General features: G+C 41.1%; 1 protein-coding gene across 6 annotated transcripts in view; it reads left to right on the forward strand.

The window, feature by feature from the left end:
- Positions 1–13880, forward strand: part of Dnajc6 (DnaJ heat shock protein family (Hsp40) member C6) — a 155434-nt gene that overhangs the window by 106665 nt on the left and 34889 nt on the right. For all 6 annotated transcript variants that reach the window (XM_052176847.1, XM_052176853.1, XM_052176849.1 and 3 more), the window contains one exon: positions 11919–12041. In XM_052176847.1, the coding sequence (XP_052032807.1) occupies positions 11919–12041 (123 nt within the window). The remainder of the gene's footprint in view (positions 1–11918; positions 12042–13880) is intronic.

Here is a 13880-nt window from a genome sequence, read left to right on the forward strand (position 1 = left end):
AAGATGTTTTGCTCTTGGAAGATATCCTGGGGGCCCTTCTCATAGGTACATGAGGTGGGGAACTATGAACTCTTAACCCTTCTAACCGTAAAAATCTTGTTATAAAAATATTCTGAAGGTTTTGTTTGGGTGATAATAATTACAAGAATATGTGCCTGCCAATGAAACGCCTCTGAAGCTGGCAGCTCAAAGCATTTGGTGGATGTTTTTGAGGCTCAACTTAGAAATGGAACTGTTGCACATGGTAATTTGCTATAGAAAAACCATAGTTTTTGATGGTGCCTTTGATCATGGCATCATGGTATCAGGAGAAGCTAGTGCAGTTAGAACAGTACAGACAGACCATTTTAAGAATAATATATTTCTGGGGCTGGTGAGATGGCTCAGAGGTTAATGCATTTTCTGCTCTTCCAAAGGATCCAGGTTCAATTTTCATCACCTACACAGTGGCTTATAACCAGCCACAACTCCAGGTCCTCGGGATCTAATACCCCTTTTCTGGCCTCAGAGGACATTTCACATATGTAGTATATAGATATACAGAGAGGGAAAAATGCTCATTAAATTAAATTAAAATAATAATGTATTTCTGGCATCCTGTAAATGAAGGATAGCATGAAAACAATCTTTACTGTAGGATTGGTGACACTATTTTAATTTGTAAATTAAAATTTTAAAGACACAAAGTCTTGCTACATAGCCCTGGCTGGCTTGAAATTCCCGGGATAGACCATGTTGGTTTTGAACTTGCTAAATTACTTCTGCCTCTCAAGTTCTGGGACTATTGGCTTGCTTCCTGTACCTCATCTTGGTGATATGATTATGAATATTGATAATGGAAAGGGCTGCACTCAATGTTTACAGAGTATTTACATGTCATGGAGAAGTTTACATGCCACAACATACGCACAATTCGAGAGTTCTCTCGGGGCAAAATACGATAGGCCCAGAGAACTGAGGTAACTTGCCACAAATTACATAGCAAGCGTGTGGCTTCCTTCCTTCCTTTCTTTCTTGCCCCAACATGGTATTTTTATTGATTATCTGGGAATTGCACATGATGTACCCCATCACACTCACTTCCCAGTCTTCCCAGGTCCACTCCTACCCTTATGTCCTCCCCCAAAAGATAAGGAGAAGAAAAAGGACAAGAAAGGAAAAAAATGCACCAATTTGTGTTGTCCATATATTCATTGGAGCATGGTCAAATGCCCAGTGACCAGCTCTTTAAAGAAAACTGAGTGGGTTGTATCGTGTATGTGTGTGTGTGTGTGTGTGTGTGTCCCAATCCCCCACCCATGTCAGAAACTATCAACTATGAACAGCTACATCAGCTTGAGCTGACAGTTGACTTTGGAAAAGTTAGATTATCCTTTAAACATTTTTTCCTTTTTATTTTTTTTATTTTTTTGAGACAGGGTTTCTCTGTGTAGTCTTGGCTGTCCTGGAACTCACTCTGTAGACAAGGCTGGCTTTGAACTCAGAAATCTGCCTGCCTCTGCCTCCCAAGTGCTGGGATTACAGGCATGTGTCACCACTGCTTGACTTAAACATTTTTTAAAATTAACCTTTTAAATAAGTTTTAAAAATAAGTCAGAGGGATATTCTCAGTTTCAGGCTCCTCAGGGAACTATGGGAACTGGCTTAGGTTTGAATTTGATGTCATGCCTGATACTTTTGACTTCTGAGTTTTTGATTGACTCATTAAAATAAGGTTTTGCTACTCTCATGTGCTGTCTATTTGTCTGTCTGTCTGTTTGTCTTATCTTCAAGTATTTGTGGCTTATGCTTGAGGTATGATTAGTTCTACAATTTCATTAGGATCTATGAATAAGTAGGAAGGACTTCTTTTGCATGGACAATTAAGAAGTGTAGGTTGGAACTAGTGAGATGGCTCTGTGGGTAACCATGCTAGTTGCCAAACTTGATGACCTAAGTTCAATACGGAACCCAGGAATGCCGAGAACTGACTCTCACAAGTTGTCTGTTGGCTTCTCCACATGTGCCATGGTGTGGGCACACACATACACAAACTACATACGTTTAAAAAGTGAAGTTGATTTCAGATATGCAAAGTCATGGACCCTCACTTTTATGCTAGAACACGATTTTGCTTATGATTCTGGCTGCTGTTGATAATCTCTGGGCCTAGTATCCACATCTGTGCCCCCACTCCAGCCCCACAAAAGCATTGTTCCATGTGCCTACCAAATCTCTTTCTGTCCTAACAGTCAACAAGATAGGGCAGTTTTGTTAAGAATCTTTGTGTTCTTAGAGCACTTGTCAGTGTGCATGGGAACTGCTTGCAAGGTTTTAGACATCAACTTCTGCTCCAGTAGGATGGGGGGGTGGGGCAAGAATCTGCATTTGTAAGGAATGTCTTGGACACTTCTCCTACCCCTGCTGTGGGGATCCCTCTCTGAGAAGTATTGAAAAGACCATTTTGAAGCTAGTAAAACCTGTAGTCTCAGCACATTGGAGGCAGAGATAGGGGGGATAACAAATTCATGGCCAGCCTGGGTTACACAGCAATTTCAAGGCTAGCCTGGGCCACATAGCAAGACTCTGTCTCAGACAAACAGATAGACAGACAGACAGACAGACAGAGGAAGGCAGATAATCAAGAAAAACCATTTCGATGTGGTTGGACTGAAATTTCCACACTGTGATAGAGTTTTACATGTAGTTCATTAAAATCTATTATAATAAACTAACCTTTCCAACTGCTTTCCCTTCTCTATATGAATCCAAGGAAGAGGATTTAAAATATTAATGGAGTTTGATGTTCTGTGGAGTACAACTGTCATTTTGTTTATCGAGTCAGCCCAAGATGGTCTTGGATGCTCGCCCTTCCTGCGTTAGCTCCCAGGTGCGAGGGTTACAGAGGTGCAGTGCTATGCTTAAGATATTTGAGGCCGAGTTTTCTTTGGGCACTAACTGAATGCCATTATTTTCACAATGGAAGGACAATGGAATATCCTGAGCACTATTTCATAGAAGTTTCATTTGGTTTTGGTATATTTGTGACAGTCTTAGTTTCCTACTGAAAGTTAGAAAATTTGTAAAATTGACATGGAAGCATTTATACATATGAATATATGCTCGAGTACCTTTTTTCAAAAGCCCACACCCCATGCTATATATTTGTATGCCTCTCTCTGCGCGCGCGCGCGTGTGTGTGTGTGTGTGTGTGTGTGTGTGTGTGTATGTGTGTGTGTGAGTGTGTATGTATATGTGTGTGTATATGTGTGTGTGAGTGTGTATGTATGTGTGTATGTATGTGTGTGTGTATATGTGTGTATGTATGTGTGTGAGTGTGTGTGTGTGTATGTGTGTGTGTGTGTGTATGTATGTGTGTGTATGTGTGTGTATATATGTGTGTGTATGTGTGTGAGTGTGTGTGTGTGTGTATGTGTGTATATGTGTGTATGTATGTGTGTGTATGTGTGTGAGTGTGTGTGTGTGTGTATGTGTGTGTGTGTGTGTGTAGGACCATGTGGAAGCCAGAGGCCAACACTGGGGCATCGTCTTTGTTTCTCCACCTTTGTTTGTGAGACATGGTCTTTGACTGAACCCAGAGCTTGGGGTCTCAGCTTGACTGGCTGGCCAGTGAACCCCTGAGACTTGCCATTCTTTCTTTCCCAGTGCTGGGGTTATAGATGCGTGCCACCATGTTTGGCTTTTATGTGGATCCAAACTCAAATTCTCATTCTTATACAGAAAATGCTTTTCCCAATGAGCCCTATAAAAATATTTATAAAGAAGGCATGCAGTAGTGTAACTAAAGCTCTTGCTACTGCTCTTAATTGACAAAAAGGGAGCAGGGATTATGTACTAAGGATCTATCCTGGGCTGTTCTCACTTGCCCTAAGAGACCAGGGATCATGTTTATTTTATTTGATATACAGAACGGTACCCAGCATGACTAATAAATGTTTCCAAAAATAACAGGTTGTGTCAAGAAATGTTAAACATGGTCACTATAGTAGAAATATTTGGTTCTTGTTGTCAAGGCACTTGAGCCTACTTGGAGAAAGAATGCAGGGCATTCTAAAGGTGAATGTAAATACTAACCAGGGAGCCTGTGAGGTGCCCAGTGTGGGGAGCTAGACGTGCAGCTGGTCCAGAGAGAGGGACGTGCACTGTAAGCGGAAGAAATGATGTCATTTCTCTTCTAGACAAAGATAGAATGTATCTTATAAAGTTCATCATGAGGGACTTTCGCTTCTTTAGATTCGTCACTTAATGCCCTTCATTATTAGAGTCTCTGTGCCAATCAGGGATGTACAAATGATGCATACACACTCACACTCACACACACACTCTCTCTTATATACATTTACACAGATTCACTCACACTCACATACATTCACATACACACACAGTAGTTTTACATAAACTATATATTCTCCACAAAAAGCCATCTGAGCTGTAGGCTGGCCACCCTTTCCTTTCCTGGTCATTTTTCACTAAGGGCAAGAATTCACATAGACTTTTGCAATTCTTTTCCCTACTACAGATTACATAGCATCCTTAATCCTTCCTTAACCCTTCCTTCCCCAGGAGTTCCAGCAGAGCTGGTCAATATAGAATTGGACCCACCTACCTGTGTCTCTCAACCCTTAGTTACAGGAAGACGGCCCCCAAATCTGAGTGCCCCCTTCAGCTCTAGTTTTGATTTGGTACATCTCTTTCCAAAGAGACTTGCCCTCCTCTCCCAGCACTGACTGATTGGCATCTCCTTGTCACATACTGAGACAATCTGCCTTCTTGGTCTTTGTACTCCAGGCAATGAGGACTAGAGCCATGCCTTCTTGCTTCCAGTTTAGTGAAGGGCTAGGTCTGCTATGAAACTACATTTTTCATAGGTAGATTTTTCCATAAAGGATCAGTACTGAAAATAGTGTACCATAAGATTGATGTTACTAACAGAGTCATGAAATCTAGCTCTGTCTCTGTGGAACCTGAACTCTGTCAAGTCCTCTTAGATTTTTGTGGTTGAATGTTTGGGGTACAGATCATATGATAAAGACAGGTTGTAGCAGGAAGATTTTACTTTGCTGTTTTTTTTTTTTTTCTGTGTCGTGGTGAACTTCCATGGTTTTCAAGCTGTATAAATTAATGGTAATCATATGAGATAATCAGATAGCAGTTTTGTAGTGTTTGCATATGTAGCAGGACATAGGCACATAATACAGGAATTTTGTAGTCTCGAGCTAGTAATGGAGTTGACCCCAAACAAGTGTGGACAAATAAACTCACACTGAAAGTGAGGCACTAGAATGCTCATTCAGAATTGCCAAGGAATTTTTAAAAAATTATTATTCATAGAAAAATATCTACCCTTGGAGATTAAAAGTTGCCAATGACAGTCAGAAGACCAATAAGATGAATTGGCTAAGCCAAACCTTCTTTTTGAAAGTTATATATTTTTAGCAGTTATTCATATACCTGTGTGAGTTTTTAGGTACCGTGTCCATAGATGTATGTGCCATATGTACCATTGTCCGCGAAAGCCAAAAGATGGCATTGGAGCCTCTGGAACTGTAGTTACAGATGGTTGTGAGCCACCCAGTGTTGGAGCTGGGAACTGAACCTGGGTCATCTGCAAGAGCAGTGTGTGTTGTGCTCTTACGTTGAGCCAACTCTAGTCTTAAAACAAATATTCCTTTTTATTATTTTTTTATACACTCCATGTTTTATTCCTCACCCTGCCAACTCCTGTCCACCCTCTGACTGTTCAACATCCTGTACCTCCTCCCCTCCTCTTGTCTCCGTGTGGATGTCCTTACCCCACACCCCACCTGACCTCTAAATCTACCCCTGTCCCTGGGGCCTCCAGTCACAAAACAAATATCCTTAATCTGAATGACATACATTGATAAAGACACTGTGTATTTAGATCATTTGGTATGTTTCAGAGAACTTAACAAGGAGCTTATATTATTAAAAACATTATGAAAAATATATGATACAATTCTAACTAGTTGAAGTATCCAGTTTCACTAAATACACTCAATAACGTTGTATTACCAATACTGCTATCTAGATCCAAATCTTTTTTTTTTCAGGTTTTTTTTCTTTTTGTTTTTTTTTTTTTTTTTTTTTTTTTTTTTTTTGTTTTTGTTTTTGTTTTTTTTTTTGAGACAGGGTTTCTTTGTGTAGCCCTGGCTGTCCTGGAACTCACTCTGTAGACCAGGCTGGCCTCGAACACAGAAATCCGCCTGCCTCTGCCTCGCAAGTGCTGGGATTACAGGCATGCCCGGCTCCAAATCTTTTTTTAATCATCTCCAGTGTTAATGCTATTGATCTACTGTGTGTGTGTGTGTGTGTGTGTGTGTGTGTTTCTGAACTGGTTTGTAGCTATGTCTTTTAATATCAAGAATCATTACCTCACTTATTTCTTGGCAATACTGTTGGAGAAAACAAAAAGCTGAGTAAACAGAGATCAGACCTAACCTTGCCCAGTGTTCTGAAGTTCTGGGCAATGCCAGGCCTACCCTTCTCTGTCCACCTCTGAAGGAGAGTATTGGCAAAGCCTTGTTAGTAATGTAGAAACCTGTCACTCTGTTGGTTCTTTAAAAATCTTCCTTCATTGGATTATTTCCAAATCTCATAGGATTTTTTTTCCCTTTGAAAGTAGTTTAGGTTTTAGAAAGTGTGTTAGTGATTTGGGATTCTTACTGGGCTCATGACTGGAAGAAAAGGTCTTCCCTCGATTTTTACAAAGTCCACTGAAGAAGTTCCAGTAGCTTCTGGTCGTTTCTGCTTTAATTTGAGGTTGGTGAGGAGATGGCTGTAGAGGAGAGAGTGATAAGCTCTCTCAGGCTCTGTACATTAGTATCTGGGCAGGAATTAGGAAGGGAGAAACAGCCTGGACTGGGAGCCAGAGGCTCACATACTGCAGATACACAACTTTTATGAGCTGAACATCTCTACCTATGGTAACGTGCAGTTACCACCTTACAGATGCATCATGATGCATCCATAGAGCTCATAATAGCTCCACAGAGCTATTCTTAACAACTATAGGCAGGGCATCATGGTAAAGTTCATTATTTTTGTTGAGATGAAATTATATACAAAATAATAAGTTTTAAAATTTACCTTAGGCTCATATCTTAATTGTTCCCTTTGCTGAACAAGACATTCTTCTACTGCCTAGACTCATTTTTTTTTTCTTGTATAAGATAATTATGACAGTCAGGTGTTATGGTACCTGCCTTTAATCCCTGCACTCAGGTGGCAGAGGCAGGCAGATCTCTGTGATTTTGAGACCAACCTGTCTAGTTCTAGAGCTAATATCAGGACAGCTAAGGCTACAGAGAGAAACCCTGTCTCAAACTGCTACACTATGAAATGATAATTATGACAGTAACAGTATCTATCTCTCAAATTTCCTCCCTCCCTCCCTTTGTCCCTCCCTCCATTCCTCCCCTCCTTCCTCCCTCTCTCCCTTCTTTTCTCCCTTCCTCCCTTCCTTTCTCTATCCTCCCACTTCCTCCTTTTATTTTTATTCCTTCTAATTTTTCTTTTCTTTTTTTTTTTTTTTTTTGGTTTTTCAAGACAGGGTTTCCCTGTGTAGCCCTGGCTGTCCTGGAACTCACTCTGTACACCAGGCTGGCCTTGAACTCAGAAATCTGCCTGCCTCTGCCTCCCAAGTGCTGGGATTAAAGGCGTGAGCCACCACTGCTCGGCCCTTCTTATTTTTCTTACTCTCTTTTATAGTACTGGCAATCAAATCCAGGACCTCATGTACAGAAGGCAAGCTTTCTACCAATTGAGCACCGTCCTTAACCTGCACAAACAGTTTTTCCCATGTGCTTATTGTAAAAGATAAATTTGATTAGTAATGCCTGGCTTAAAGTAATCACAGTAAATAGTGACAAAGATTAACACTGGTAATAACAATATCCCAAATGGTGACTGAAATACCTGTCTTTCATAAATGTACTAATCAGGAAGTCGCAGACAGGGTGGGCCAGCCTGACTCTCGGCTGCAACGTTGGCACTTGTGCTTAGCACACAGCTTAGAGGAAGATCAAGATTGGTGGCATCCAGTTCCAGCCCTGCTGCTGTCTTGGCCTCTTCCAGTATCATGGTGGGCCTGCATCTGCCATGGTATTCTCTGATACTCAGTGACGCCAACAGCATTCAGGGAGGTTGGAGATGGGGTAAGGAAGTGTCGCACAGCCTAGGATAATACACATTGTATAGAATGTGACCTAGAGAATCACAGAAAGCTGGCACTGATCAGATTCCTAATTTGGTGGTGGTGGGGTGTTTATGGCTTAATGTTTTTCCTTCTTTAAACAGAGTACATGTGTTGTTTTTTTTTTAAATCTAATTATGTGTTTGTGTAGTACCATGTAATTATATATCAAGTAAAGATATAATTATGGAGTACTTTAAATTAATATTATTTCCTTGATTGATTTAACGATTCTAGAGCTGTTAGCTTATTGTGCTAAGAGCAATTTAGCCAGCTTTTAGCTAAGACTCACTTCAGATATTGACATGCTGTATGTAGGTGGTTAGCATATAGTTTTTAAATGCTTTAAAAATTTTAACCTTGAAAGAATTTTTTTTTGTATTTTCACTATGCTCTAATTTAAAATTTTTTTCCAACAAATTTGGTCTGCCTGTCCTCTCTCAAGGATATATGTGTAGAGGCTGGTGAAGTGGCTCAGCATTTGAGAGTGTGGGACTGCTCACAACCGCTTGCGACCCTAATCTCATTTCCTCTTCTGGCCTCTATGTGTATGCACACATTATGTATAACATATTCATAAATAAAAAGGAAGTAAATCTTTTAATAAGATATTAAGCAAATCCTATTGCAAAAAGAGGTTGCAATGTAGGGTTTTTTTTCTTAGTTTTCATTCATTTATTTAGCACCTACCCACCTAAGACATAGACACCCAACTTGGAGGTTACAAAAGGGAGACATTGTGCTTTCTTTTCTCAAGGAACTCAGTAGCCAGGGAGGAAGACAGAGCAGTCAATTCAAGCTGACACTAAGCGTGATGTAATCTCAGTGATGACCCTCAAATACTCAACTTGCACTCAACACCCAAGAGAATGGAAGCTTGGGTTGTCATGGAAACCGAAACACAAAAACAATCCTGGGAGCTGGAGAGATGGCTCAGTCATTAAGCGCACTGACTGCTCTTCCAGAGGTCTAGAATTCAGTTTCCAGGAACCACATGGTGGTTCACAGCCATATGTAATGGGATCAGATGCTCTCTCCTGGTGTGTCTGAAGACAGCTATACTGTACTCATATACATAAAATAGATAAATCTTAAAAAGAAAAAAAAATCCTGAATCTTTAACTATGCCATTTTACTAATAAAAACTAGAACAAATGAAAACAGACCAGGGCATGGATACAAAGGTGATTGGTTCTATCTGTGAATGGCAGAGAGTCAGAGACAAGCGGAAACATGAAATTGGGCTTCCAAAGGGTAACAAAGTTTTCCAAGAGAACCACCATCAACAGGAAGCAGCATCTATAGATCTGTGTTGTATTACCCTGGCAATAACATCCATTCTCCTAATTTTTCAACTGTTTTATTCTGTGAGTCATTTCTATTCCTTGAGGAAACACTAGTGGCCTGGGTAACTCTAACTTGTGTTGGGTAGAAGCGGTTAGCCACTGTGGAGTTTAACCTGACAGGCCTGAGCTGGTACCTCTAGGATCCTTTGGTACTTATGTAAAGCATTTCTCAGCTTTGTTTAACATGTTATACTTGCTGTTCTCAAGGCTATAGAAAAATGGGTAACCTGGAAAGTCCTCATCACCTCGTCATTGTATAGAAAAAGCGGTTCCAGTAGAGCAGATAGGGAATTCCAACCTTTGCTTTCTGAGGTCATCACACAGACAACTCCTCATTTATACTTTTATTAGTATAATCTAGTGGTTAGGAAAGGGACAACCAATGAGATTCCTCCTCCCTTCCTTCTTCCAGTGCTGAGCATAGAGAGTGGGAAGTGTTTGAGTTTTCTTACCCAGGTATCTTGTACTACAAAGCGCACCTTGATGATGTCATCCCTTTGCTCCCATCACCCTGGTAGTTTGTACCACAGCACACCTTGATGACATCATTTCTTTGCTTCTATCCATCTGGCCACTCAAGCCACAAACCGGGGTGTCACCCTGAACAGGTTTGCTAAGTGCACTCCACAGGCACTGCAGTCACATGAGGGCTTGCTGAGGCTTCTTTTCTGTCTCCTGAGTTGCTGAGGTGTGTTTGTACACCACTACCATTAAGTTAAGCTACCACCATCCCTTTCTTTGTGTCCCCAGCACCTTACCAGTCCCCTGACTGGTTCCTTTGCTGGAATGTTGGAAGAATGGAGATCCCAGAAGAGATGTCTTCAAATAGTCTCCTTCCTCCTCCTTGTCCTCCTCCTGGTGTGAGTGTGTATGGGAGTTGGGGGTGGTTTTGAGGTCACCATTGTCTACCTTGGTCGCTCTCTACTTTATTTATTGGTGAAGAGTCTCTTGAACTGGAAGCTTGCTAGCTAGCACTGGCCCAGGGGCTTTTTCTCCTGAGTTTGTGCTACAATGCCTAATCAGTAGTTTTGTGGGTTCTAGGGATGCAAATTCTTTCTGGTCTTCATTCTTGCCTGCAAACACTTTACCTAGTAGTGAGATGCTCCCCAGTCCTCTTCTTAAGGCCTCCCTTAAGTTCTACCCTTCACGTACACTCTTACCACATGGGTTAAGTGTTTTCAGTATGACCTCAAAGCTTTTCACTTAGTTAAATAATAACTTCTAACATTTTTTTTGATCAGTTTGTGTGTGTCAGATACTAAGCCCTGACAGTTGATTCTCCTGTAATACCCACAGCTATGAAAGGAGGTCCCATCTACCACATCTTATGAGGAGTGAAAGGCTTAAAGATATAAGGTCTACCCAAGTATAAGCCTATTATTAGATAGACCAGTGAATGTGTAGTCAGTTAGGGCATGTGCCCTGCACAGTGTGGCAGTTGGTCATCTAGCCAGTGCCACCAAAGCTAATGGATAATGCTCAAAAGACCTGGGGCTAAGCAGTGTGGCTAGGTAGATAACTCACCTTGGAGTTGATTTTCTCATGAACAAAATTGTCATCTAATCAATACTTGTCTTCTTTGATTGTCAAACAGATCAGGACAAGCAGTGTCATAGTGGGTCTCTAACCTGTCAAATATGTATATTAAAGGAAGGGGGGGAGGTAGTTCTCCTTCGGAGGAAACTAAGACATATAAGCCACCCCTGGCTCCCTCTACCGGACTTTTCATGTTATCAGGAGAGCTGAGATGTAAATAGAGACCACAGAGTTTATAAGAGACATGTAGAAGAAGAGTACTAGAAACTGAATTCTGTGCTACCTAAGGCAATTAAAAAATTCAAGCACTAGCATAAATGATCTAGTTAATTTAAAGTGTACTTCTAAATATGTTTTTATATCTTCAGGAGAAAGTAGTTCTTTAAAACAAACAAACAAACAAACAAACAAACAAACAAACAAACAAAACTACTGCTATATTAAGCCAGGCTATCCCACCTATAATCCTATTTCTCAGGAAGCTGAGGCAGGATGATAGTGGATTTGAGGTTAGCCTGGGCTATGTACCGAAACCCTATATTACAAAACAGGTGGTGTGAAGCTCTTCCTTGCTCTGTATTTAGACCCTTTTCCCACTTCCGGCTGTCTGTATCAAAGGGCGATACAGTGCCACCTCTAGAAGGTTGGTGTAACTCATAATTATGGAGATCTTAACAAATTATTGCATCAAGGTTGTCTTTCTGCATTTAGATCCTGTTCCATATGTGGAGAGACGACAGGATACCACTTCCAGAAGTTCTATGTGATCTGTGCTCATGGAGATGAATTGATGGGAGGATTAATTTCCTTTTCCATTCCTTTAGGTCTCAGAGTGCAGCTGGCCTATCAGGCAGGCTCCGAGCCTACACAACCTGTTTGCCGTGTGTCGGAATATGTATAACTGGCTGCTACAGAACCCCAAAAATGTCTGTGTTGTCCACTGCTTGGTGAGTGATCTTTGTTCCTTCTGCTGGTTTGGTGAAATCTGGACCCAGCTATGTCCAGAAGGGTAACACCTGAGCTTTGCAGCGTCTACTGAGACTCTACTTAGAGGAAAAGCAATGCCAGGCAGATAAAAACAATGGGCGAAAAGAAATGATGTATTAGTGTTAAAACCTATCTTCTTATTTTTTGGCCTTTCCCCCTCCAGCCACCTAAAGGAAAAATAATTATTAAAGGAAAAATTTACACTTCTTGGTGGTGTTTTATTTTGTTTTGAGATGAATCTATACTATGTAGTCCAGGCAGGTTCTGAATTTGTGACAGTCCTCCTGTCTCATTTTCCCAAATGATGGGAATACAGGTGTAACCACAGTTCCTGGCTTTATTCTTGGCTTGATATTTGAGTAAGAGTGGGAGAGGTCTGTATTTACAGGCTAATTAATACAGGGGATCTAAAATGTGCTGCATGTCATGAAAGAGGTAGGAAAAGAGCTGTGGGTACGTGGATAAAAACACTCTAAGCTTTGTATGGATAAAATGGATGTAAATGTTCTTAACTACTTGTGTTTAAATAAAAATAAGAAAAAGTGACGTTTATCTTCCTGTAAGTAGTTTCATGGACCAGCTCTATTTCCAAATGATTCTTGAAGGGATGGATAGGTCTCTGGCCTGGGTTTCCTGAAGCTCCTTCTCCAGTCCTTCCTCTCAGGCCTCTTACCTGTCCCTTAAAACTCAACTTTCAGCAAAATCCTTCCAACTCTTGAGTATTTTTTCACAGCACAGACATTTCTACCGGACATCTAAACATCACTGTGGCATTTAATTCATGACATCACCCCCCGCCATTCCCCACCTCCTTCCCACTGCACTGTCCTCCCGCAGAAAGAAACTGTCATTGGACTTTGATCTGAGCAAGTGGCTGTGTATGTGAACACAGGGAGTCGAGCATGAACACTGGAGATCGTCCTGTCTTCAAGCATCAGTCAGTTTGCTTAGGTTGTGGTTGTTCTTTCGTTTTGCTCTGAGGGCCTCCAGGTTGCCTTTCCCTTCCTTAAGAGCCAGCTGGCTAGAACAGGGGAGAGAGTTGAAGAAGCTTTTTTATATTTCTATTTCAAGTCCCAAATTCTTGGCAAGAATGCAAGACACTTGATATCTATAAGCATGTAGGGTCAGATGGATAAAATGGATACAAATGTATTTAACTTCCTTAACCATTTGTGTTTAAATAAAAATAAGACAAGTGACATTTATATCCCCTGTGGGTAGTTTCATGGACCAGCTGTATTAAATGCCATGGGGCAAGGCCTGCATTTCAGGGGCACATTCCATCCCTTGGAGAACAGCTTGCTTTTAGGCCTAGGAAGCCTTAAGGTACTGAGGATTTTAACTTAAAAGTTTAGAAAGATGGAGCCAGGCAGTGGTGATGCAGGCCTTTAGTTTCAACACTTGAGAGGCAGAGGCAGAGGTCAGCCTGCTCTACAGAGCTAGTTCCAGGACACCCAAGGCTACATAGAGAAACCCTGCCTCGAAAATCAGTCAATTAATCAATCAATCAATCAATCAACCAACCAACCAATCAAAAGTTTAGAGAGGTGAGAGGCTTTCCAGCTCTCATACTGCAATCACGACTCAAAAATTCAAAGCTTTGTGGATTCATCTGGGGGTTTGATTGCCACGCTCACTACAGTCCAAAGTAAAAGCATACTTGCTATGAACTGTAGGTCACCATAACCGCCCTTGCATAGTCTCTGGCTTTCTGTCATCATGGACAAGCTCTAGAATGTCATGAAAGGGGGCTGGAGAGGTGTCCCAGTGACTAGGAGTACTTGCTGTTCCTACAGAGG

Source organism: Apodemus sylvaticus, chromosome 3 (assembly GCF_947179515.1).
Source record: "Apodemus sylvaticus chromosome 3, mApoSyl1.1, whole genome shotgun sequence".
NCBI lineage: Eukaryota > Metazoa > Chordata > Mammalia > Rodentia > Muridae > Apodemus > Apodemus sylvaticus.